The sequence below is a fragment of the Atractosteus spatula genome, chromosome 12 (genome assembly GCF_055471065.1).
Source record: "Atractosteus spatula isolate fAtrSpa1 chromosome 12, fAtrSpa1.hap1, whole genome shotgun sequence".
In the NCBI taxonomy this organism is placed as follows: Eukaryota; Metazoa; Chordata; class Actinopteri; order Semionotiformes; family Lepisosteidae; genus Atractosteus; species Atractosteus spatula.
In genome coordinates, this window is record NC_142717.1 from 28,402,977 (window position 1) to 28,430,332 (window position 27,356).

Genomic DNA, 27,356 nt, shown 5'->3' on the forward strand with positions numbered 1-27,356 from the left:
TATGCTTCCTGATAGTAAAACGTGTAGTTTTATGGTTTGTCGAAATAAGATTGCATTCCCAGAAGGCACAAATGAAGCCTTTTGGGTATACAGCTTGAAATTAGGAGTGAGACTTTGGCACTGCAGGTTGGCTGTGGTTGGAGATGTGAAGTCATTGAGTAGCTATTGCTCCTGAATTTGAAACGTTATATGCAAAAATAAACTTTGACATTTTTGCAAATGTTTAATTTCATTTTTATGCATTCAGAACCCTTTGTACTGATATTGGAATGATTGGCTTTCATTGCCTGCTTGGCTGTGGGCATTGTATTGTATGTATTGTATGCATAAAACAGAGACATTTGTCATTTAACTCTTTAGATCGAAACTCACAAAGGATGTGTTTTCATATCCTGTAGAAACCCGATACACAGATTCCACAAATAATCACAAATGTACTAAACAACACATCAGGATATTGGTAAGGTTTTGGTTTCCAGAAGACAAGAAAAGCCCTTAGGCAGTGTTTTAGTGAACAAAACCAGTCTTAAAAAAAAAACTTAAAAGGATGCAACTTGGGAGTGCAGAAACACTTGGATGGCTGCTTGGTTTTTCCGTTAGGCAGAAAACCTTTGCATTCCTCTGTGTTTCACATGGTCGAGTGGGGAGTTGTGTCAGCATGGGTTGGCTGCAAATAGGAGTGTTTATTTACTGATGAGTTTGAAAGAAAAACAGACAGGAGAAACGCAATGTTTCAGCAGTGGAGTCTCCTTCAACCGACACATTGTCTCTCCTTTCTGTTTTTCAGCATGGAATTAACCTTTATTTGTTCCTTTGTGCTTTACATGCCTCGGCAACAAAGGACACTGGGATTCAACTTGGGGTGTAGAGTGAACTCTCAATGGGCTGGGTAACTGATGAACAGACCTACTGTATAGCAAAGCCAGAGAGTGCTGAAACCCAGCATCCTGACAGTTGAACTTCTCACTCTCTCAGTATATTGTCAATACAACACAATAGAAAACAAAATGCACTTTTATTCAAAACTCATTAGATGGCAGTAGGATTGGTTCTGCTCTCTGCCCACTCAAGGTGTCGCTAAGCGTCTTGGGTAATTAAAGATACAAGATTTTCTTTTCATTCTTCCATTGTTTGGACTTCCTGTTCAAGCAGGCCACATGTTTAATAACTCCTACAGTGAGGACATAATGGAATCGTGCTAAATATGTCCCCTGTTCCATGATGAAAGTACATTTCCTATTGTGAGCAATGGTCTCCTCTGTAAAAAGGCTTATAATGTGGTTTTCTAGTAAAAAGCCACTATAAACAGCCTGGAGTGGTGCTTCGTTATAAATAGTCCTCTCCTAAGTAATGTGCAATATTCTTCAGCCGTCTTTTGAAGAATGACACACTTGTAGTCCACCCTCACTCCCCCGTAATGATTCATAATTTAAAAGCAATGACAAAAGACAGTGGCACCGCATGAGTTTTAAAAAAAAATATAACCCAGTCTGGGAGGTTGACCATGAAAGTAGAGTTTGTGGCCCCCACCAAAATATAAGAATTGCACATCTGTGAATAGTTTGGATCTACCTCTTGTGTCAGAACGTATATAACAATAATACTTGAAGTAGTATTAATAACACATCTAATGAAATAAGGGTAATAATTATCTCTTCTATTATTAATGTCTTTTGAGTCAAGAAGTAGGTCACGCAGTTTGTCAAAGCTGTGTGCTGGAGATCGAGGATGAAACAGGCATCCTGAGAATGCTGTCATTCAGGAGCACCTCAGACCCTGGTGGATGTGGGATCAATGCCCACTCTTTAGTCATTTTTGTACTTCTTAATCATTGATAATTGAGCCAGATGGCAAGGTGGTGCAGTGGTTAGCATTGCTGGCTTGCATTGCTGGGGCCCTGGTTTAAATTAATGTGTCGCTATCTGCGTGGTGTTTGTGTGCTCTCCCCATGTTCGTGTGGGTTTCCTCCGGGTGTTTCCTCCTACAGTTTCAAAAACATAAGGGTAGGTCAATTGGCTTCTGAGAAGATTGCCCAGGTGTGAGTGTGTTTGTGTCTTCATGTGCCCTGCGATCCTATCCAGGGTGTACCCATTGATTGCAAGGATAGGCTCCAACTCCCCTGCAACCCTGATTTGGTTAAAATAGTTAGAAAATGGATGACTGAAAATTGAGCCTCACACTGAGAAAAAGCAAACAAACGAGTGAGGCTCTTAACACTGGTAAGGAGTCGATATGAGGAGATAATATATAATATTATTACAGGAGATAATATTTCTAGTTTTATGATATCATATTCAGTAGCTATAACTCGTGTTCTATGTTTCCTGTTTACAGTGACATATTTACAACTCTGTTTACTTTTCTTTCTGTATTTTATTCAAACTGTCCTGAGACAAATAATTTATCATTTAAAACTTGTGTACAGTACAAAATTATTTTCTTTTTTGTCAGTTCAGCCTTCACTGAAACACACACATATTCCTGTGTCAAAATTGTACAGATTGGCACCATCCATAGGAGTGGCCCAAACACACCAATGGTATAGGCACAGTCCAGCACATGGTGTTATTTCTGAGACTATCAGAGAAAATCAGAATATCAGAGGCAGACTACAGTATGCTTTTATGCATCAGGAAAAAAGCCAAGGAAATATTTATGCCCCAGCATTAGTACTTCTGAATCCCTATAAGTAGCGGTAAAAACACTACCTCATCCCTCTGTGAAGGAGTGGATGCCGCCATAGTTAATGGAACTATGTGCTCTTTCTGATGCCTTCTGCCACTCTGCTTCACACAAGCTGGGCGAAGAGACTGTCAGAGATGAAAGCTCTGAATTGGACCCTGACCTTTCAGGCTGCTGTAACATACCCTTTACAAGCACTCTTTCCCCTTGCAAAGAGAGAACATTAGTTTGTGACAGGGAGAGATGCTTCTTAAAACAACCCTGCTTCCAGAGATCCTTTGAAGCACAAAGTGCATCTGACTCTCAACAGCAAAGTGCTCTGCTTGATCTACAAATGCAAATGCACAGACACACTCCTTTGCATGTATAGATATACACTGGGACCTGCTCATATCTACACGAACAAATTCCATTTGCTGTCAGACATTCATGCACACACTCCCTTACACGGACAGATGTATACTGACGGATAGACATAATAACAGTAACAAATAAACTTAACCATAAAGAAGTTGAATTAAGAAGTGGAACGTAACTGCTGTGATAGTTGTTGGCTCTTCTCCTGACAAATAACTTATATCCGCAATAGCTGATGAAAATAAAGACAAGACTTTGGGTGGTATCCATATTTTTCATTTCAGAACATGTATATACTGTATAAAAATGAATTTTCAAAAGGTTTTTCTTTCTCTGGGTATTGCTGTTGATGTGTGTTTTTCCTCACTTATAAGGTCAGTATTTCTGACACAGTTAAGAGCCCTAACACAGTGGTGAGACTGGGAGTGATGACAGACTAAGAGACTAATTGCTTAATGTCTTCACCTCTTTTATTCCTTTTTCAGTCCAAGGGAGTTCCCTTGTTTCCTTGTATGGACTGCAGCTGCGTGTTCAAGAAACTGGGTAGTCTGAACGCACACATCAGCAAGATGCACATCTCTATCATAGAGACTTCCCAGCAAGCTCAGGTGAGACTGCAGCCACACTCCTGTTCATCGTATATGTTTTATAAGCCAACATTAATGTAGTGCCAGGGTTTTATGGGAGCTGTTTTATGTAGAAAAAAGGCAAACACACATTGTAATAACAACAGCCAAAGCCAATGGTCTTTCCAGGCAATTCCTCAGAGGTGTATATAATATACAGTATATACATTACCCATACTGGGAAGTCACGCACCTACAAGATTTCATGGGATGCAAAATCAAGAAAAAGTCTTTCCGAATCAACAGTGAAACACTGATATTGAGCGTATAGCTCATTACAGCAGTGCTGGTTCCTTGGCTGAAATGTTCTTATTTAAGGGGGCATCAAATATTATTTGTGTCTGACATTTGGGAAAGGTAAAATGAAATATTCAAATATTTGATTCAGAAGAAATTTAGCTTTTTCCTTGACCCCTAATACACCCCATCAGAAATCAGTGTTCCTCTATTATTGATCTGATTTTAGCTAGCAGGCTTTCTTCTGTCTTTTCCTTACGGGGACCCCATTCCCTCCTATCAAATAGTGGGAGTTTTAGTGCTGCCTGTGGCAGGCGTGTCCGAGTGTCTCAGTAGAATCTGAATGAAAACTACCCGGAGGGCTGTGGTTACACAGGGGCGGCCAACAGAGGGCATCGGATGCAAGTCTTTGAAAGGTTTGTGCTGGGTGGATTTGCAGTTGTCGGCTTCCTAGCAAATTGAAATGTTCCTCCTGAGAGAAGGTGCGGTAAACTTTTAAATAGAAGAGACGTGGTTCAGTGAGACAGGTTAGGTATAATCTGCACCTTCAAACAGTGTGAGCTTTTCTGTGTTTTCTTAGAGAGTGTTGGTGTCCTCCAGAATCAGGGAGACCAGGTTACCAATGAGAATAGCAAGTCTTAACTACTGCAAGAAATATAGCTGTGTTTTGGGATTAGTAAAAACTCTGAGTTTTCTGAGTGTTGAGGGAAATGGAAGGAGAAACGTCTGGACAGAGGGGTGCTACTCTAATTTGGCTGTATGGAGTGGGAGGTGAAAATCTTGGAAGCTCTCTCTTGGGAGCGAGGATGTTCCATCAGGTCCCAGAAGTTCAAGTGAATTGTGGGAGAGTCTCTTGATTTTATTCCCTGTTAGTAGAGGAGGATTTTAGTTTTTAATATACGAAAACATCACGTTTCCTTTTCAGAAATGGATTGAATAAGGCTGCTGCAGTGAAAAAGCACAGCTCTGTTATAGTATTGTGATTGTATACAGTCAGTTTTTAAAGCTAAGATAGGCATACTGTACATACTGTACATACTGTACAGTCTGTCATTTCTTGAACATGTCAGTGTAAGGGACTGTTGTTCAGGGATATACAGATCTGGCTCCTGGAATAAAGGATGAGAGAAGTTGAAGTGTAGTCTTGAGCTTAGTGTTCTACAGCTAGAGGTCATGCCTGTGTTGCCACCACTCAAGGTATAATAGAACACATACTACCTAATAGGTTTTTAAAGGTTGTTGTAGCAAGCTCCTATGCAGTGTAGAGTATAGAGACAGGGCTGTCTATCTGAGCAAATCTGATTACAACATGAACTCAGGAACTTACAACAATGGGCTTTCATTATATCCAGTGTTGTTCATCTGTATACAGACCTATGATTTACATGGACATTGAGTTTTAATAAGATACATTTTTATTAGGGTATTCAAAATAGAGTGACATACAGAAAAATTAATTATAGCTGAAAGCAAGGCTGCATTTTTCATTAAAGAAGGGAATGCTTTTGCTCAGCCATGTTGTGTGTGGATACATAAACTCAGTAAATACTTTTTATCCAGTAGCTAAGCTATTCAAGCCATCCCATGACATGAGGTATATTTGAACAGTCGCTCTCATCCCCAAGCTGAAACATTAGCGGAGTTCTGCCTGGGGCAGGCTGTTTCTTCAAAGCCATGAACACAGCTTTGCTTTTGTGACATCTAATGCTTTTCTGTAGGCCCTTCTAGCATCTTTACAATAAGACCCAATCCTGTTGGGCAGAAGACCATAATGCGTGCAGTGACTTTATTCTGAACACAGTCAAACATATTTAACTCGGCTTCTGTTTCTGTCCGTTGCTGCTGTCCACCACCACAGTTAAAACGCCTTCACTTAAAGATAGAATGAAGGTGGCAGGCTGTCCTTTGTTCCCCATCAGCCATTATTCTTATTAATAAACCCTATGAAGAACATCACAGTCCCGTTGGGCGTGGAGCTGGCTGGAGAGGTGCTGGAGCCTAGTTCTTGTGGTGACGTCAGAGGGAGAGCCGCGCCTTTCACTTGCGCGCCAGCTCCTGACGAGTGTTCACGTCTCCCCCCCCCCCCCCCCACAGCAGCAGCACGCGGGAGCAGTGACGGGGCCCCCTGGCCCCGGAGTGGAGGGCTCGGAGGGCGTGACCGATGTCATCCAGCAGCTGCTGGAGCTGTCCGAGCAGGTGACCGGGGAGAACAGCCAGGCACAGCCCCCTGTGCAGAGCATCAGCATGGACCAAGGCATCAACCAGGACATCTTACAGGTAGACCAGGCCACCTTCCACGTCCCCTGTCACTGACAAGGATGGCGCCCTAGGGTGGGAGAAAAAAAATTCCTCCGTTACTCATATTTAGTCTGCCGCTAGGTAAGAGTGCTCTTTTGCTGCCAGTTCTGGCTCTGCAGACCAAATTGTTCAACCTGGGGTACCAGCCAGCTGCTGAAATGCACAGGCACTCGGCAATTCAAGAAAATAGCCCCTTAAAAAAATTCTCTAGACTTCTAATTTTACAAAAAAAAGTTCACAACTGGAAAATCTTTTAGACCATGAATCATTATTCTCAAGGCCATTAATTAAATCTGTGGAAGAAGAAGCTAGGATGGCATTCACAAAAGAGAGTTTTGTCTTGGACTACATTGCTTGTTTTTAAGTAATTCCTTTCTAAAAGAGATTATTCTGAAGTAGTTAGGAATACAAAAGGAGTACTTTTGTAGGAATAATTAACTTTTTTTGTTCGTTGGTGTGATGGTATGAAAAGTTAAATGCTTACAAGATTTGATGGCATTAGTTATGAGAATGGAATTAACAAAGGATCTACAGTCTGTAAGGTTTTTGTGTTAAAACTTTTTAGCAAAGAAGCAAAAGTATGTGCAGAATTTCATGTAGTTACTTTATATGAGAAACACAACTGTGCCAAATTCTGTCATTTAAAGACTTATACAGAGTCAGAGTCTGAGTCTACAGTTCTTGATATTTTCTTAAAACTATTACAACTTCAAGGCACTTTTCTGTCCGAAGCAAAAAGTAGATGTAGATAAATCTTGACAAATTAACTCTGCATGCCTTTTTTACTGGGAACTTGAGCAGTGCCCTCATCAGCATTCCACCTGCTTGAGAGTGAAATGCTTTCCCCCGGATGCTCACATCATTGTCAGAAATGGCAAAGTCCTGATCTCTTTCAGAGTATGGGAACCTTTAGAATTCAAAAAGTACAAATTAGTAGTAGACTTCAGAAAAATCCAATCGTTTGCCTGCCAGTTTGATTGCCTGGGCATGTTACTGCTCAAGAATAATCTGCCTGTGAGGCTGTCATTGACAGCATAGTAAAAGCCTATTTTAACTTTGCAGAACGATCAGCCATGTTTTTTTGAGGGTATTACAAGGAAAAAGTGATACTCTGAAACTGCCCCTTAGGAAAAGATTTCAAATCTATCAAGCTCTGATCTGGAAACAGGGCTTTTGTTAATCTTTTCCCACATGTACTCATGAATAAACTTATCCTTTTTTTATTTTTTTGCCTACAACCACAAAAGCTGAGAAGCTTATTCAGACAAAAGGGAAATGAGCTGGAATTAAAAAAAAATGTATGAAATCACATTTTCTGTAATTCGATTGGATTTACAGGCATGAAACAATGATGTCTGAAACATGTTTTTTGCATTTTTTTCAAGAAAGTGAAAAGTTTTTTAAATAAAATCCTAAATATCATTGAAGTGTAAGATTAAAAGTTTTTTGCTTACCATGTACATTTGTTGCAAGGGATTATCTTCCGTAAGTACAAGATGTTGAAAAGTGTTGTTTTTTAAACACAGATGAGTTTTACACAGTAGAGTATAAACTGCAGGTGACTATGGATTTTCGATATTGTCTTGCATAACATTTAAAGTGGAGAAATAAAATCTCTGCAGAGAAAGTAATCTAAGACACAGTCTACAGTGTGTTCCTGCCTTTATTCAGTGGTAATTTCTTTCCGATATAGCTTGACGACATTATCAGGCTCACTAGATCTTCAGCACACACATTAAAATAACAAGAAAATCCTGTCTGTCAGTGCATTTATGTTGCCATTTAGGGTCTGGATTAACTTGCCAGCTTCACTGTGTCCCTTGGAGCTTAGCTGACTAGATATGAAGTCCCTGGAAAATGCTAGAAATCAAGATTGTGTATATGCTTAATGTGAAAGATGTAACTGTCAAAGACAGCCCCTGGTGAGAAACAACAGCACAGAAAGCCAGTATCAATTTTTTCTTTTTCTTTCCCAATCCACTTTTGCTGCTTTCTTTTCTTCTTTGTTTTCTTGAGATTTTCTGATGAAACACACCTTTTTATCTTTTCATTGGAGATAATATAAATCATTTTAGCTGTTGACTTTCCACAGAAATAGAGGAGTGGCATGTGACCTGAAAGTAAAATACAAACACACTGTGTTTTGATGCAAAAAATGACTTGATAGTCAAGAAACTGAAACGTCATGCTATTCAGAAGATGTTTGGTCAAAAAAGGCGATAGCAGTATAATATTTCTATATTTAAGGGCAATAGTGGAAAATAATGTCGGAGATGCCAAGTTCCAAAGATTGTTTAGGTGAAAGTCTCTGTTATTTCTTTTGAAACCAAGTTGGTGAGGCATAACAAAATTTGTCGTGATACCTTTGTTTTAAAAGGCCATCATGCTTCTGCTACACTTACCTTTTCATTCTACTGTATATGTGTGTGCATCTCAGGGTAATGCTTTTATACACATGTACTGTAGCCTTATGAACAATGCACAAAGCCAAAATGGGATGTGGAAATGTTCCAGAAGGTTAATCCGAACTTTGTCCATTCTTATAAAAAAGCAGATGCCTCTGCATACCTTTTGCTAAAATCGGATGACACTCTCTGCACTGCTGTACGTTTCTGTAGTTGTTCCACTGTTCATTGGTCTGAGAGATTAATTGGTGCAGAAGGTCAGAGGTGATGCCTGCAGGTACCTTCTTCGTGACAGACTTGTTTAATTAAGTATCGTTGCCTTATGCAGCTTGTTTTGAGCAGTACTTAATACCACAGATGCATTATCAAACATTGCAGTGTGACTGTTTAATACTGTTTAATATCACTACTGTACTTGATGTATTCCTTTAAATATGATTTTTATCCAGAAGGATCCAAAACTGGGTTACAGATACCACCAAAATGTGGAGAAAGAGACAAAACACAAACTGAACCAGGGATGTACTGTAGTTTAGTTAGTTACACTTGAGTCAGGTAAGTAGGGTTTGTACCTCATTTTTTATGATCAATGCCATTACATCACATCTTAATAACACCACCCATTACAACAGAGTCCCTTGTCGTCATTCTGGGGCATTTGTTTGCATTCCCTGGGTCACCTCCGGGTCCACCAATCTCAAACCTCCCAATGCCAGCCTCGTTTTTCCTTCTGTCCTGATAACTGACACCACCTACTTTTGAATAAGATTTGGGTTATGAGATGTGGTTGGACCAGTCTTCAAGACGGAGTGATTTACATATAAGAAGGGAAAGGCCCTATACTCATCCACCACTGAAATATAGCAGCCATTCTGCACCAACAGCCTCACTACACAGCAGCTGAAGTTGATTCACCCATTGATTGTTAACATCCAGAGTGGAATTCAGTCAGGGCACCCTTCCTCTGGTTAACAGGACAATGGTTTAGCCTCCTTCAGCACAGTGTGTCTTGTTACCATACGTGGTCATTGGATATTCTACTTTAGAGGGAAGAGCGGTTTGGTGTTCCTTGAGGTCTTGTGTCCCACTAATGAACAAGCCCAGTCTTTCTTCTTAGATAAGATGAGATCAGGTTAGAAGGTACTAACACCCCTGTCAAGAGATAATGGGCTGCAGTATATCAAGAATCGGATTCAGACCCAGGCTTCCAGGAGACACTGCAGATAATCTTTGTTGGCCTACCTAGGCATTAAATTGACATTAGTCATCTTTTATCTGTCATTGATCATGCATGGCAGAACATTTTTGTTATTGAAATAAACTCTGTATAAGAAGAAAGAAAAAACTGAATGTCAAATCTGGGTTCAGACCCTTTCGGCAGAATTCTCAGACTGCTGCAGAAGATTAAGTCTTTTGAATGTCATTTGCCAGATTTGTCCTATTAATTATTTGATTCATCGTAGTTATTTTCTTTTGTGAATATCATGAGTTGTTTTGAAAGCCCATTTTAAAAACCACTTTGTCTCTTTGGCTTCCTGCTCTGGCCATCAGGTATGTATGGAAGGTTACAAAAGTCAGACTTACAGATCGTGAAAATCTTTGTAAGAGATATAATGGAATGCGCTGTTGTCTAGACAGAAGACTGGATTCTGTAGTTCAAAATAAAAATAAAATAGCTATGAAAATGAAATGCTGTGGATAAAGGATGCTTTTCAGACATACTGTAGGTAGAAATTACTTTGAGCAAATGATAGTGGTCCAGAAATCTTGCTGCTTCGCAGTGGCAGTTTCAGTGTGAGGTGTAGAAAAGTAATACAGATCAGTAAAATTCCTGACTGTCTGGTATTAAAGCTGTGCCTGCAGATTCAGTAAACTGCTGGCATGTTTCAAAAGTCAACAGGGTGCGGAATGTACATGGTGCTTTTGGCATTTTCAAAGTAAATAAGTCTGAAAGAAAATCCTGCATGTGCCAGTTATATCCCAGGACCTCCCATAACATAAGGACAAAGGCAAAGAAGCACAAACAAATTCTGGTTTTCTGTTCTCCTTAAAGCTGTTAACATACTGGGAAATCCTGGGCAGGAATGGAGAGTGGTTTAGGTGAAATATACATCGATTGTCTTTCACAAAGAAGGAGAAATGATAAAAAATAACACCCTAGGACTCCAACAGGGAAACTACACATTGAAAAGATGTTCCTTCATCTAGTGGTTATTCCACTCATTTTTTATCAGTTCTCACATCAATATGCATTTGTTTAATTCCTGCATTTAGAACAGAAATTCTCAGTCAGCTGATCTAATAGGACAGGGTCAGAATATCCTCAGTCATGCTCCATGTTTTGTATATTTAAAAAGTAAATCTTTTCAGAATTTCTATTTATTTTATGCCCAAACATATCTGGACTGTAGTTAAAAAGATTCATTTCTATCCTTTGGCAGTAAATTAAAAGAATTATTAATGAATTATAAGTAAACGTTTTAAGCATCGATATAAAATAATCCAATAGTTTTGAAAATAGGATCATTTGTTGCATTTTGTATACATTTCTATGGCTTATTGTTTACTGTCATATGACATTACATATGTAAATTTGTTATTGTTTGTACGTCAATTAGTAGAATAGCCTTAATCTTAATGGGTTAAGGAGATCTGTGTTACATGTGTTCTAAACTTGAAATGTTCTCACAAAGTCAGCCCAGTGAATTAATTTATGGACATCAGTAAAACAAGAACACAGAGTGACATTTGATGTTACAGGGAAGTGAATTTAGGAGAGAGAGAGCAGGAAACACTTTATGTAAAGAGTGCGGAGTGTCTGGAATGATTGGCCGAGTCATGTTGCTAAAGGAAAACAGCAGAATATGATCTTAAGTTCCTGAAAGTTTCTAGAAACCAAGGGATGGGCTGAATGGCCTCTTCTTATTAATAATCTTATGTTCTTGTGCTTCACATTTACAATTCATGCAGCATTCCAAAACTTTATCGTTTAAAAAGATGATATATTGCTTGTCTTTAGGCTTGCATGGCTAATACAGTAAGATGATAAACAGTACTGCACAGTCAAGAAAAAAGTGCACTGGTTTTATTTCAGGTTGCTCTAACTTAAAGAAAAGCAAAACTATTTTGACAATAAGTAATGTACTTGTTTTTTTCAGATAGAATTTAAAATTGCAAATCTCAATTTAATCTTCTAACATCAGTCCAGACCACTTTTAATTTATCGCGGAACCTATAATATTTGTCCTGTTGTCTTTGACTGGGGAGAACGGGGTCTCTGTGGTACACAAAGAGAAAGAGAGGCTGCCTGGCTGCTTGATTGTACCAGAGACAGAAGAGAGAAGCTGTGTGTAAGCAGACAGGCTGTGGCGCTCCACACCTTGACACCTGAAGGAAGACACTGTGGAGCGGACTTGCAAAAAGCATAAAACTGCGGTTTGGGAAGAGAAACTGAGCAGTAATGACTGGCAGTGTGGTTTAGCCACCCAGTTTAGATCGGGGTCCAAAGACTCACTGACTGCACTTCATTAAAAGCACGGCCTGTGGTCCATGTCTAACACCAGAATACACCCCGGGCAGAGCCCAGCTGTGACGACCAGCATCCTCGACACTCACACTGGCTTAATACTAGATTCTTGGAATTTCTTACATTTTTGTGATGCACCTGCTAAAAGAAGCCTTTTGTAGGAAATGAAGGCTTACTTTTTATTAAAGAAAAAATCTTCAGATGAAAACAAAGTTATAGTAAACATTACACATAAAGAGGAGAACTTTTTCCTCTGAAGTCTAAAACTACTTAACTGCTTAGGCTTAATGTAAATATTTGTTCTAAAGAAGGCAAGGTGCTAAAGGCTGTTAAACAATCTCCTCTCTATATGCAGACAATGGTAAGCAGGGGTGGATCTACACCAGTGGATGTAATATTTCAGACCTCTCAATCTCATCATACGGTTCTTGCTGTTCTGCTTTGTATAAAACTTTGTACCTAAAACTCATTCAAGCTTACTGGCATGGAATTGGGGTCCTGAAGTGGTGTCTTTGCAAAGGTTTTGAGTATTATCCATTTTTCCACTGTCAAAAGCTGCTTATTCCTGGTGAGGGCTGCAGCAACCCAGAGCCCATCCCAGAGCATATAGAGCTTTATATGGATGGGATGCCAATGCTCTGGGTGGGATGCCAGTTCACTGCAGGGCACACACAGCCTTACCTGTACACAACCATTACAGTACTTAAACTACACCTGTACTCTGTAGTACTGTCATAGTGAATAACCCCACAGTTAGCACATGGCTCCGCCATTTTTGTGGGGAGAGCAGTGCTACAAAAGGGAAGCAGATCACGCTAACATGAAGCTGTTAGAGTAAAGAGAGCGCTGTACTTGATTTGTTTGGGAGCATGTCTCTTCTTGCGTTGCTCTGCATGCCTTTTTTTTATTGTTTTCCATGATTTCTGTGAAACTGATTATAATCAAAGAATATTTGATTACCAGTATTTCCCAGTGTGGGAAAGAAACAGCAATTTGGGTGGCACAGTAGCACAGTGGTTTGCACTAGTGCCTTGCAGTGCAGGGACTCTAGGTTCAAATCTGACCCTGAGTTGCTGTCTGCATGGAGTTTGTATGTACTTCCTGTGTAAACGTGGGTTTCCTCCAGGTGCTGTGGTTTCCTCCCACACTCCAAAGACATAGTGGTAGTTTAATTGGCTTCTAGGAGAATTTGCCCTGCTGTGAATGTGTGCCTGTCTGTGATGGACTGGCATCCTATCCAGGGTGTATCCCATGTTGGACCGGTTGCCTGCCAAGACAGGTTCCAACTCTCGTGCAACCTTGAATTTGAAGCAGTTAGAGAATGAATGAATGAATGGATGGAATTTTTTTTTTTAAATACCAAAACTGCAAATTTCGTAAACGCATTAATAAATAGTAGGGTACCATTTCATTAACCACTGTCTGTGAGACCTTTTTTTTCTCGTACAAAAACAAACAGTATTAACAAAACAAACCCCGAACTGGATAAGGCAGTTAAAAAATGGGTGGATGGAAAAACAGAAATTCTGGTTCCGGCAAAGTCTTGCCTGAAATATTTTTTGGGAAATGCTCGGAAATCAGTGATGCAATTTAGAATAGCTGAAGGGGGTACGGTTTGCAGACTTCAGATTTGTTTTCCATTCCAAAGGGGTGAGGTATGAGCACAGCTTTGCTGCTCTGTCTATGTTCCAGCAAGCCTTGGAGAACAGCGGCCTGAGTGCCATACCAGTGCAGACCCATACCCAGAGCACTGCTGTGGTGAGCAGAACCCAGGGAGCCCCGTGCCAGGCCCAGGAGCCCATCTGCTCCCCTGCACCTGTCCAGCTCGACCCTACTAAGGAGCCCAGCCCAGACAAGGCCTTTCGGAAGGAAAAGAAGAGTGTTTACAAAAAACCCATGCAAATGCCAGGTGAGCTGTTCGTGAAACATTGCAGTATAGACGATCTCTACTTTGCTTTTTTTTATTCCTCCGGGAAGACATTGTCTTCTAGTCCTTTCAGGCACCTGTGAACAACCTCGAGCGGGATCACCTGACCCTCACCACACTTCGGTTTGGGCAACAGGTCCCGTTTCTGCAGGACAGACAGAGTGAAGAAGTCTCTCCCTTTTGGGGCTTTTGCAGTATGTGAAGGGTCTCTGCCATACAGAACCAGCACTCTAACAGACATGATATTAAGAATATATATGCCTGTCTATGCATATAAACTGAAAAATAAAGTAGGCCCCTGTGGTTGCAAGTAAGAGAGGTGTTGAAGTTACTTGTCTTTCCAAAGATTTTGTATTTATTTTCCATGAAGAAAAGTGTACATCAACTGGGCCCCAGGGTTTCATCAGATATATTTATTATTATCAGTGCTGTCAAGAATGCCTTCTTGTTAACAGAGCTTCTCGCACTGCCTTATTAATAATGCAGTTTTGAGGACCAAGGCAGAATTAATAAGTCCACTGAGGTGTCTGACTCTCACTGCAGAGTGAATGAAAATCTGTAGCCTCTAGGATTTCATTAATCCACATTTCCCTGCAGTGCTGTCTTCTCAGTAAACAGAGAGGTGTATTAAAAAAAAAAACACTGTGATTAAAATTAAATTCTGTTTGGAGGTTTTGTCACAGATTGCAGAATTAAAAGGTGTTAAGAAGAAGTGTTCAAAACAATTGAATTATAATTCCGTACAAAACTTCTGCCCCAAGGTAAACAATAATTATTGAATTCATGTAAAAATAATGTTATGCCTATTTGCAAAAGTTAGTTTCTTTTGATCCATAAGACTCTACAAACTTTTAGCAGTTTTGAGAAAGTTGTGTTTAGAAAAAAGCCTCCTGCAAGCTACATAAAAGTAATTAGTGACAGTATACTAGCATCTTACTTTGATAAATGCTACTAATTACTTACAATTAAGTGCTTCTGAAGATGCTTTTTTTTCATAACCATAACTACCTGTTTTTTATTATTAATATTCATATTGCCTGATTACATTAAGTATTATTATTATTAAATTTTAAACAGCAATTCTTATTGTTAAGCAATTAGTCAGAGTAACTGAGGAGGGATTTAATAATTCAAGCAGACTTACAAGCGTAAGTTTATTATAGAACATGTCCAATGAGGCTATACTAATTAATGTCCCTATGTTTTAGTCCACATTAAGAATATGAAATATATAATGACTTTAATTATATATATATGTCACATATTTAATAATTCTAAATGTGTACCTTGATTTTTCTTTGTTTTTTGTTTTAAAGTATGTTCTGATTCATGCAGGATTTCACAGTAGTCCTTTCTCACCTGTGTTTAAAGCAGTGTTTTCTCATAGTGCACCTAGTGATCCAGTTCCTCATGATAAAAGCATCCACTATTGGATTTTGTAGCCCTGGTTTGTCAGCTCTTTTTCTGTATAATTACTGTAATCTTTAGCAGTACAATGTGAGCAAAAATTTTGTTCTTTGGCCTCTCTGCTCGCAGAACTCAATGATGTCTTTACTGCTGTAGGTTCCATCCGGGAGGAGAATGGTATCCGGTGGCATGTCTGTCCCTACTGCTCCAAGGAGTTCAAGAAGCCCAGCGACTTGGTCCGCCACATCCGCATTCACACGCACGAGAAGCCCTTCAAGTGCAAGCAGTGCTTCCGCGCCTTCGCCGTGAAGAGCACGCTCACGGCGCACATGAAGACGCACACTGGCATCAAGGCCTTCAAGTGCCAGTACTGCATGAAGTGCTTCTCTACCTCCGGCAGCATGAAGGTGCACCTGCGGCTGCACACAGGTAAGAGAGCCCCTTCTTAATCAGCTCAGCCTGGCTGTTCTGCTATAGCGTGAAGATACTCTGTACTCATGTGAGAGGAATGTCCTCTGTCTCACTGGCTCAGTCTAGCTTCTCTGCTATAGCGTGAGATACTCTGTACTCAGGTGAGAGGAATGTCCTCTGTCTCACTGGCTCAGTCCAGTTGCTCTGCTATAACGTGAAGATACTCTGTACTCAGGTGAGAGGAATGTCCTCTGTCTCACTGGCTCAGTCCAGCTGCTCTGCTATAATGTGAAGATACTCTGTACTCAGGTGAGAGGAATGTCCTTTGTCTCACTGGCTCAGTCCAGCTGCTCTGCTATAACGTGAAGATACTCTGTACTCAGGTGAGGTGGACGTCCTAGTTGCTTATGTGAAATTGCTACCTGCTTCTCTTTATGACAACACAAAAGATGGGGCATTGTGGTCTAATGTTTCTTTAATTGTGTGTCTGTGCTACATTTGTTCAGGTAAACTCAAATCCAGAAAAAGCTAAAAATCACATGCTTCCTTTTGTCACGTTAGTGGCATTATTCACAAGCAATAAAGTAAAAAAAGAAGGAAAATCTGAGCTCCATTTCATATGAACTTTCTTTTTGAGAGGATTATGACACACACTTTTGGAGTTCTACCTTCCTACATTTATTGCCATGATGGAAGACAGAAAAGAAAATTGCAAGTACAGGTTTTGGTGAGCAGGAAGCAGGCGTCGTGTGAAGAAAGGAGCAACCACAGTACACACCTCTGAAGTCTGTGTAATGTTGCTTTGTCGCTAGAGAAATATGATTAATAATAACTGCTGGTGGTGATAAATGAGGTAAAGAAATAATGAGAAAAATGTTTTTCCCTCTGGGAATGCACTTCAGGGGCTACTTAGCAAAGAGTTGGGCAGTAATGGGATGTTGGCAGGAGCCTGGTGATTGTGTGCCAGCACTGACTGTCTGCCTTCGCAAGCTGGGTGAACTCCAGTCTAGGTGAACACCAGAATCGTTCTGAAAAATTACCCCCCACAAATCGCTTCCAATAACCTTCTTTTCTAGTTCTGTTCATCACAGGTCCCAAAATATCCCAAAAATAGAATCAATTTTCTTGCTTATCTTGGATATTGTTTGGATTGTAGTGCCTTTTATTGCACTTACTTTTATTTATTCCTTACTAAGGAATTTTGGTTCCTCTCCTCCGTTGTCTTCTGGTCTTCTGTTCTGTATTCACAAAACGTATGGTTACTCGCATTGTGAAGCCCCTTGTTGTGAAAGGCGCTATATAAAAATAAATTGAATTGAATTGATTCAGGTATCACCTGTCCCTCATGTTGATGCTATTAAATGTACCAACCCTAACTGAAAACACTGAAGAAGACCTTTGGCGTTGCCTCGTGTGAAATTCTAGGTATGCGCCTCACTGGAAAAACTCTTGAAATTCTGTAAATGTCTTTTGATTTGCCCTGGGACTCTAGGACTAATATTTTCTTTACCACGTTTCCACAACACTTACCACAACACCTCCAGAACGCTTCACCAGAACTATATTGTACCAGTGTCCTTTCATCTTCTATATCCTTTGTGATGGTTTCCTTTTATACCATAGTGCTCTCCACTGTCCACAAGCGTTGGCTCATAAAGAAAAAAAATAGTTTAGCACAGGGGCTCGTAACCCTGAGCCTGGTGACCCCCAAACATCTTTTGGTTTTTGTTCCAGCCGAGGCCTCAGTTACATGATTGAAACCATAATTAACATTTTCTGCTCTTAAAACATGTTGGAGTTTGAAGTAACTTAAAATTTCCAGCTTTCAAATGAAACAAAGTTAGTTCAGTGAAGGTTACAAAGTTAGTTTAGTTAGTTTTTTGGGGCGGAGCGGCAGCCCTGTGGCTAAGGATCTGCGCCTGTGGCTGGAAGGTTGCCGGTTGTAATCCTGCGGCCGGCAGAGGAATCCTACTCCGTTGGGCCCCTGAGCAACGCCCTTAACACCAACTGCTCCAGGGGCGCCGTACAATGGCAGACTCTGCGCTCTGACCCCAGGCTCTCTCCCTGTCTGTGTCTCATGGAGAGCAAGCTGGGGTATGCGAAAAGATAATTCCTAATGCGAGAAATTGTATATGGTCAATAAAATGATCTTATCTTATCTTAGTTTAGTTTAGCTACTTCAGTTAAGTAAAGAGCTGGGCTGGAAATAAGGCTAAGCAGGTGTGGAGGTTCCCTGGAGCCATTATTGGGAAACCCAGATTGAACAGATGGCTCCTGTGGAAGCCTAAAACCTAACTGCTGCTAAAAAAACAGAGAAGACAAGATTCAGAAAGAGATTATTACTACAGTTATCACCTAAACTGTGTCAGATATTTAGATATTATTTCTAAATATACCAAATACTAAGAATTAACTTATCAGAAAGCAACATGTACCAGTGCCAGAAAAGAAAATGGAACCTGACAGAAGATGCAGTTATTCGGTTTTATTTTTTTTCTCTCTTGAGATTAGAGTAATTTTTATGGTTTCTATGCTATGTCTCTCATATTGGCGTGCTTACTGTATATAGTTTTATGTAAGGGCATTTCATTTCTATATGAACATACTGTATAAGTACCCATGCATGGATAAAGGTATATTTTTAAATTTTGTATCTACATGCAAAATCAGATTAATGGAATATTTTTATTTTTTAAACAGCTGTTAATATGTATAAACTCTTATGGATTTTTTACATTATTTGGTGTTGTTTATTGTTTCATGACCCTTTCCTAAATTCTAAAATTAAACGAAATTATACGACATTGAAATGGGCATTTGAAACATTTCACAATTTCAGGTTAAGAAATTTGACAATTTGACTTAGCTATCATTTTTAGATTCTAAGTTACCTACACATAGCTAATTTCGGCACTCATGATATTCTGCAAATACCAGTAATTAAAAAAAACTCAAATTATTTGCATAATCACCTAAACATTGCTGTAGAGAAGAGATTGAAAATGTTAAGCTTTTGATATATCAGTGTTCACAGAACATAATTTTCCTTTCAGGGTTTTAAAGAAGTGTGTAATTTCCATCCACATTTTGGAAAGGATTAAGACATCTGTATGAAGGATAATGCAAATGTAAAACTTAATCATCTTTAATGCAAGGAGTTTACAGTACTCAACTAAGGAATCATCTTCTAGCTTAATTTTGGTGATTCATAATTACACTTTAGAAATTGTTACTTTCCAACTCAGAAACAGCACAGGAATACAGAAAACCTTTTTTAAAACTTATATTTTTTTTCTTTGTTTTTGAATTGTTGCCATTATGCATGTTGCCGTTTGTTCATCTGAGTCATGCAAGTATCTGACAGTGCAATCACTCTTTTGACATCAGTGTAATTAGTACTTTTTTACCAATCAAATTAGCTCCTTAGTTAAAAAGGTGCTTCCAGTAGTTTCCAGTGATTGCTTTGGTGATTGTCGAGCCTGTTTTTTTTATTAGACCGCAGAATAGGATGTTCATGTTTAATAACTGCTTTCCATGACATGCTGTTCAAAATAAAGATACAAATGATATTTTTTTTTACTTGTTTGGGGTGGGTTGGAATGGCTTTGTGGTGCAGTGGTCAGCATTGCTGCCTTACAGCACTGGGGCCCTGATTTCAGTTCTGGGGTACTGTCTGTGTGGAGTTAGTAAGTTCTCCCTGGGGTTATGTGGCTTTCATCCAGGTCCTCTGGTTGCCTCCTACAGTCCAAAGACATACTGATAGGTTAATTGACTTCTGGGAAAATTGGCCCTCCTGTGAGTGTGTGCATGTCTGTTGCATGTGTGTGCCCTGTGATGAACTGGTGTATCCTGCCTTGTGCCTGTTGCTTGCCAGGATAGACTCTAGCTCCCCCACAAACCTGTATTGGATAAAGCAATTGAAAAATGGATGGGTGTTTGTGGGAGATGGCTTGGTGTTTATATATTTATACTTGTTCTTTTTACTTCCAAAAGTATTAACACAGTGTAAGAAAACAACAGTAAAAAAGTGGTTCTGTTGAAAAATGGAAAAAAAAACAATAAATGAATTCTTTCAATTTTTATCTTCAATCTTGCAAAGATCAAAAGTCCAGACTTGATTGTCCCTCTGTCAGCTACAATTTCCTATTTGTAGACATTTTTGGGGGGTAAAGTGCTGAGCTGCATATAGTGCTGATGTGTACATTGGAGTAAATAATAATCTGCAAACAGTACAAAACCAGAAAAACAGGACTGAGTTTAACAGGTACATTATCTGACCCCCTGGGTAACTGCTTCCTTTATCCTTGGGAGTTTGCCACAAATCTTGTGATAAAGCCAACAACGTATTTGTTTCATTTCATTCATGATTGAATTGAAAGTTTATCAGTTTCTTTTTTGGTCTGTCTTCATGAGGTGAAGTAGATAACACAGTTGATTTATTGTTTGGCTCTATATCAGCAGAAATATACTTCATCAGAAATCTACTCCATGATACCTCAGCTGTCTGCCTGCTTTGTAAAATGTGTGCTTTTCCATCTGCGCTTTTCTCACTTAAGTGACTTGACTAGCTAAACTTTTATTAATGTGAAAGGAAGCAGGTCTACTTTTTTTTGTTTTGAGCTATTGTGTACTCCCATAATGCTTGACAACCCACCAGAGATGGTGAATGACAAGATGAATGCCCCTTTGATACAATGGACACCAGTCTGATTCTGCCAGCTTGTCTTTGTGGTGTTGTGCCCTGCACCTCTCTGGTCGTGACCCTGGCACATGGATTCACACTCACCTCTCTCTCTTGAAGGCAAGTCCTTCAAGTGTAGCTGGATGCTTCAGAACACGAGCAATCAGAAGCTCTGAGCCTCCTTTTTCCCTTGGCAGGGAGTTGATGGGAGGGGGCTGGGCTCGAGGAATGCAACACCACAAGTCCCCGCATTGCAGGGCCACAAAAAGATGTGGGCACTCTTTGAGCAATCCATTCATCAAGGTTCTGCCGCAGTCTCTCTTTCCCTTTGAACTTTAAATTAAGAGTTGCGATTGATGACGCGGCTTGACTGGATGTTGAAATTGCATTAAACTTGTTTCAGGACTGGAGGCTTCAGATCATCGGTGCATGGTAATTTATCACCTGTATAAAGATCCAAGCCAAGTGCTTCGTCTGCCAATGGAGAAAAATTACCTTTATGTGTCATTTTGTGCTTTGGTTCCTGTATAATAGAATGTGGCACTGAGTGAAAGTGTTCCCCAGATAAAGCTGGAATTATGCACTAATTGATTCATCAAGAATTGTTTGTATGAGTCTCAGAGGTATTTTATCACTAACATGTGAAGTGAGTGCAATTGACACATTATACAAAGCCGGGGTACTAAGACCAGCATAAACGTTTCAGCAGCATCCATGTTAAAGAAACATACATCTTAATGGATTCATGTTAAATGTATCAGGGGCACATTGTAAACCTGAACAGTTTCTCTTGTATTTCCATGACTCATATCCACAGTAAATTAGTTAATAATATGACAACATTTAGTATTTTTAGGCATTTAATTAAAATGCACAGGGTTTTTGGAGTTGACTATGTTAATCCCAAACGTAGCTGCTAATTGCTTTTTTTTCCCCTAGTTTGTGAATACATAACAAGGGGATTTTCACACTATAATGCTACTGGTGATTACTATTGATTTTGGGATTGTGGGTTGTTGTGTATTCCATTTTTCTGAAGCCATACAAATTCTGAATTACTGCTGATTGATGATTGGTGACTATTGGACATTTGCATGGGAATTTTATTTGTTTTGCTTTTTTGTTGTGTCAATTATAGTTTTCCATATAGGAATTAATGTGCCTCTGTATAAAGATGGGGGGAAAAAAAGCTGTCCCCTTGTTGTCCAGGTTGCATTTCCAAGTGGATAGAAAACACGCATTCATTTTGTTCCATTTTGATTTGCATTTGTTTGACACTTTGAATTCTTTGAAGGTGTGCGGCCGTTTCCCTGTCCCCACTGTGAAAAGATCTTCCGTACATCCGGACACAGGAAGACTCACATTGCCTCCCACTTCAAGAGCATGCAGATGAAGAAGCAGAAATACCCCCGCAAGCCCCAGAAGATCCGGGTGGTGAAGAACAGCCTTCCTCTGCCAGACATTCCTCTTCAGGAGCCCATCCTCATCACTGACCTAGGTAAGGGGCAGAGCGAACTGTTCTTCTGCGGGTCTGCTTGTGTGTCATTGTGTGCAGTATATTATATATCAACAGCAATAGCATAGATTACTTATTTTACATGAAGTGAAACTACTTTCTCTGTGTTTGTATTTTAAATCATGAGCAGGGTTTCATGTGTTCAGGCACTAAAGTTCAAACGCATGAAGTGTACCATAAAGAAGCAACGTCAGACTACAGAGTCTCTGTAACGGTCACTGAGAGCTGTGAAGAACTCAGACGGGGGATCTGCACTGATTTGTCCAGCTGATTTTATACTTGGGGTGGTGAATAATGAGCATGCACAGTGCCATGTGCAACCTATTGCTAAGTACCTAAGATCAAACGGCGAAATATAGAATTGGAATTCACCAATGTCAAAGACATTCAAGTCAGATCATTTGGTTGGAGGTTTAAGATGATAGATGAGTCACGATTTTCTAGCAATAAAGCTGTGGAGTTAGCTGCACTGTCAACTGATAAAGGGAGAATTAGTATAATTTCATTCAATAATTCCTAAACGTTAGAAAAAATTTCAACAGAGCTTCGCTTCAGAAAAATTGTGATCATTGCTGCCCAGCCTCTGGCATTCTGTCACAAAACAATAGCAGTGTATGCCTTTTTTTAAATCTTTTTCAGTGGGCATAAAGTCAGGGACCTGGTGAAATCAGCACTTGATTTTCAAAAGCTGTTGGCCTTCTTTTGAAGCCAGTGTTCTGTTGCTCTTCCTGAGGGTATTACAGGATGAATATGACAGGCATACCAAGGCTTCATTAAAATGAAGACATGTGCTTGCTTTAAGCGGTCCTGTAGAGGACAAGGATACTCTGAAGTTCCTGAAAGTATTCCTGGCCGTGCATTTTATCATTTACAGGCATGAAATGTCACGAAAAAAGGAAAAAATGGAAATTAACAGAGCATTCAATCTGCCTCTGGAAAGCAGGCAAAAAATACTCCGCTTTCTAGGTTTGTAGAAACAGAACAAGGGTGACCCCACTACCATCCACACAGTGGGCAAGAATCTGGAACCTCAGTGCTCTAGAATGTCAAACTGCATAGGGAGAACCTAAAGGGACCACATTTTTCCCCCTTGGAATGTGGAAAATGTTGATGTAGAAATTCTTTGCTCTATCTCAGCCACCCCAAAACATATTAGTCCCTCCTTAGCCTCACACTCTTGCGTCTACCCTGTGGTCCATATTGATCATTAGTTAGAGTCAATAAAAAGAAATACATCCAGAGTGAAAAGTTTACAAGCTAGAAATATTGGCAAAAACTGCAGACTGCTGATTGTGTGTCAAGAGAGCAGACAGAGGGCTCCATGTTGCCCAGAAAGTTATGTTTTGAAGCAAATGTATATCTTTAAACTGTTATTAGAATCAAGATGTAGCAGGTGTTTTCCACTGCTTGAGTGAGCTCATTATTTTCGATTTGATCATTTACATAAGCGTGACAAATTTAAGCTGATAAAGATGTGTTTCAAATCACATTTTTATTAACAAAGTAGAAGAGCAACATGATGGATAACTGTGAATTTCATACCGTGGTTAAACGTTCCCAAGCTGAAAAGCTGTAACCCTTGAGGAAATGTTAAAAAGATGCTTTTCAGCAACACCAGCATCAATAATAAATGCACTGAAGTTCAAAACATCCCCGGGAACCAGTAAAACACCCAGACCTGCACTTTGTTAGATGTTTAGAAGTGAAGTCATTTGTGCCTTCAATGAGTCATGGCTCACCTTCTTGTCAGAGCTAGTTCTCATTAAGGGCTTTGTTTTCCTTTTCACTGAGCTTTTATGCTGGTGTTTTAGTGTTTTTTTTTTATCTGTGTACACACAACATAAAAATCCACTTGTTTTATTTTTTTGTTTTTGATCTGCAGTTTCAAAAGACGAAGAAAGAGCTCTCTCAGTTGCTGTCTCTCTGTTTCTCCATAGGTCTTATACAGAGCCAGAACCCTCGCAACAGCCTCTCATTACAACAGTATTTAGACATCATTGAAAGCGACCGGCCTTATAAGTGTCACTTTTGCAGCAAAGCGTACAAGAAATCTAGCCATCTTAAACAACACGTCAGGTAAGGTGTCCATGTGATGAGACAACAGTCCAAAAAACAACCAAATCCTCCCCTAACTATCTCTATTTTGTGAGATGAAGCCAAAGGTAGGCTTTGGTAGGCAAAGAACAGTTATATTCCCTTTAGTCAACTGGACTTCAGTCACATTTTATTTCTTTCTATTTATAAAAGAGAATCTCTTTGGCTCAAAGGGATACATACACCAGGTGTTCCCAATGCTGGTCCAAAGGACCCCACACCTGATGGTTTTTGTTCCATCTGAGCGCTCAGTTAAATAAACGATTCATTAATAGACCTAATAATAAGTTTAATTTGAACTCTTTAATTGTTTTCAGAGAAAGTCAGAGGAGCTTGCCCTTTAATTACATTTCATAAATAACTTAAAATCTCCAGCCTTTGAGGAGGAAAATAAAATTTGCAACCAGACCAATTGGTCATTGGTTTAGTCTGCTGCAATGTAGACCAGTAGGTGTATGGTTCCCAAGGATGAGGACTGGGAACACCTGAGCTACATACTTACATATGTAAAAACTAAAACAGTGGTTCACACTGTGCATCATGTTTTAACGATATATTAAATTCAATAGTGTTGTGTTGTGTGAACCTTCTTACTGTGCACACCAGTGTGATCTTGCAGCAGGTTGCATTACTCTCAGCCAGTCAGAAAGGAGTGAGTGGTGTCGGGAATCTCAGGCTGTGATACACAGATAAATCTGAGAAGCTATTTTTAGTAATTGATTGCTTATAAGTACTTCCAGCATGTGTGCCTGATGCTCATCCACCCTAAGCTTTCCCATCTCTGGATATATGCCCATTTCAAACAAAATTGGAAAACATGCTATTTCTTAAAGGTCAAATCTAGATGTGTGAAAGATTACATTTTAGTCTTTAAGAATACTGTGGTGTGTCTCTCCAATCCTAAATAATCCCTTTTCTAAGAAACTGTTGTCACAAGTACATCTAAAGGACAGGGACACAAACACTTACAGATACATGAAGCACCGTCTTCCTTCTTTCTGTTTCATAACAGTACAACAAGAGTAAAAAAAAATACCAGACCTTCTACAGAAGGCTTTCTCATTTCACAGCTTGGGGGAATGAATGCTACAATAAAAAAACTCAAAAAGAAAAGGTAGACGTTTGATTCATTGCTCAAAGGCACTGTTATTAACTGTTAACAATAGTGAAAAGAAACATGTCTTGGTGCCTGATGGGAAGACTACAATCTTTAAAGTGGCACAGAGGGCCAGCAGCAAACCTTTTTTTTTGGTTTCTTCTGGTTTCGTTCCAGATCGCACACAGGAGAACGGCCGTACAAGTGCCTGCAGTGCAGTAAAGGGTTTGCCTCCTCTGGTGTTCTCAAGGCCCACATCCGCACACATTCCGGACTGAAGGCCTACAAGTGCTTGATCTGTGACAGCACCTTCACCACCAGTGGCAGCCTGAGGCGCCACATGACGACCCACAGTGACCTCCGACCCTACATGTGCCCTTACTGCCAGAAGACATTCAAGTCCTCTCCAAACTGCAGGAAGCATATGAAAACTCATAGGTTGGTACTCCCAACACCTCTGCTAGGCAGTCTTGGTTTGGTTCCTGTAATGGCATGTGAAATATAAGATCATTGATGGTTCTGGGTTTCTTTATATTTTGCATTTAATTTAAAGTGTTGTGAGCGGCAAGGTGAAGTAGTTGTTAGCATTGCCGCCTCGCAGAGCTGGGGCCCTGGGTTCAATGCCAGACCTGGGGTCCAAAAACATACTGGTAGGTCAATTGTCTTCAGGGAAAATTGACTCTGTTGTGCTTACCTGTATGTGTCTGCCCTGCTGTGGACTGGCATCTCATCCAGGGTGTACCCTGCCTTGTGCCCATTGCATGCCGGGATAGCTTCTCCGCAAACCTGAATTGGAAGAAACAGTTAGAAAATGGGTGGAAGGATTAAAGTGTTACTGAGTGAGTTTGGGTGACTGTCACAATGTGGTTATGGTAGCATAAAATACATTATTAGTAGTTTTCCTGTACATTTTATTAGTGACAGTGTGCTCATTTCTCTTGAGATGGTATTGAATTGCATGCTCTAGAACATTACTATGTCTTTATAATGTCAATTAGTTGTTAATTTCACTAGAAAAGCATTTTGAATATTTATGTGAATAGACTGTAAAAGTGATGTCTAAAGTCCATCTCTTACTCCACTTATCTAATAGATTATGATAGCTGAAGAAGCTATCATAATAGCTGAAGAAGAACTTTAAACATTTTTCTTCAATTGTTTCACCTTTTTTTTACACTATCACTGTCTTCTTTTTTTCGATATTGGAACCACCTTTAATACCTTCCTAATTAATTAATAAAAACCCCAGTTGTTAATCACCTGCAAACCTTGCCCCAGCACAGGGAGGATAAAGAAAATGCATTATGTTCTTCAAATCAAGTGCTTTTCAGAACTGTTGGCCATGTCCCAAAATGCCTAAAGGCAGGACTACCTGTAGCCTGATCTGATTTAAAACCTTTTTAGTAAAAACATATACAGTTTATTTTGGAAGCTTCCTTTACACCAAGTGTTTTTAGACCTTGAGTTTCCAGGTTTCATTAAAAATGCGATCTCAGCTAATTCACTGACACTGGAATTTGTTTTTTGTTCTTCACATGAAAACAACTAAAGTAACCTTGTTAAGCACACAGTTCCTTAAGCTAAAGTGTTTGTTGGCTGGATCCAAGAGCTGAAACAACAAGCAGGAGAGACAGTCTTTCCAGGAACTGGACCAATAACCTTGGCTTGAGATTGTAGTGTCATTACCCTGCCTTTTAAGGTTTTTTTTAAATATCTCTCTATTAACCATTTTAACAATTGCTATCTTCTGCTGGCTAGCATTACAGGTGGCTTTCATTATCTAGTCTACTAGAAGAGACTGTTGGCCATTAAGCACACAGAGTAAAATTTTTGTATCTCACTCAAAATAAAATGACACTATGACTATGACACTATTAAAGCAACACTATCTCTAGACTTAAATTCTAGCTCAGCTCTTAATGACTTAAAACAGCTCATTATCAGTTTAATTGGGTTTAAACATTCAGGGCGTATCCCGTCTCGTGACCATTGCTTGGTGGGATAGGCTCCAGCTCCTCTGTAACATTTACTTGAATGAGGTAGTTAGAAATGGATGGATGGAATTTACACATCGTTATTGGCCGTTCAGGTCC

At 39.7% G+C, this 27,356-nt stretch overlaps 1 protein-coding gene across 1 annotated transcript in view; it reads left to right on the top strand.

Annotated features, from left to right (window-relative positions):
- The window catches only part of znf236 (zinc finger protein 236), a 94,836-nt gene that overhangs the window by 16,828 nt on the left and 50,652 nt on the right, over positions 1-27,356 (top strand). The window contains exons 7-13 of the mRNA XM_088929112.1: positions 3,525-3,647; positions 5,997-6,179; positions 13,824-14,040; positions 15,622-15,894; positions 21,852-22,055; positions 24,011-24,149; positions 25,441-25,701. Of these exons, the coding sequence (XP_088785238.1) occupies positions 3,525-3,647; positions 5,997-6,179; positions 13,824-14,040; positions 15,622-15,894; positions 21,852-22,055; positions 24,011-24,149; positions 25,441-25,701 (1,400 nt within the window). The remainder of the gene's footprint in view (positions 1-3,524; positions 3,648-5,996; positions 6,180-13,823; positions 14,041-15,621; positions 15,895-21,851; positions 22,056-24,010; positions 24,150-25,440; positions 25,702-27,356) is intronic.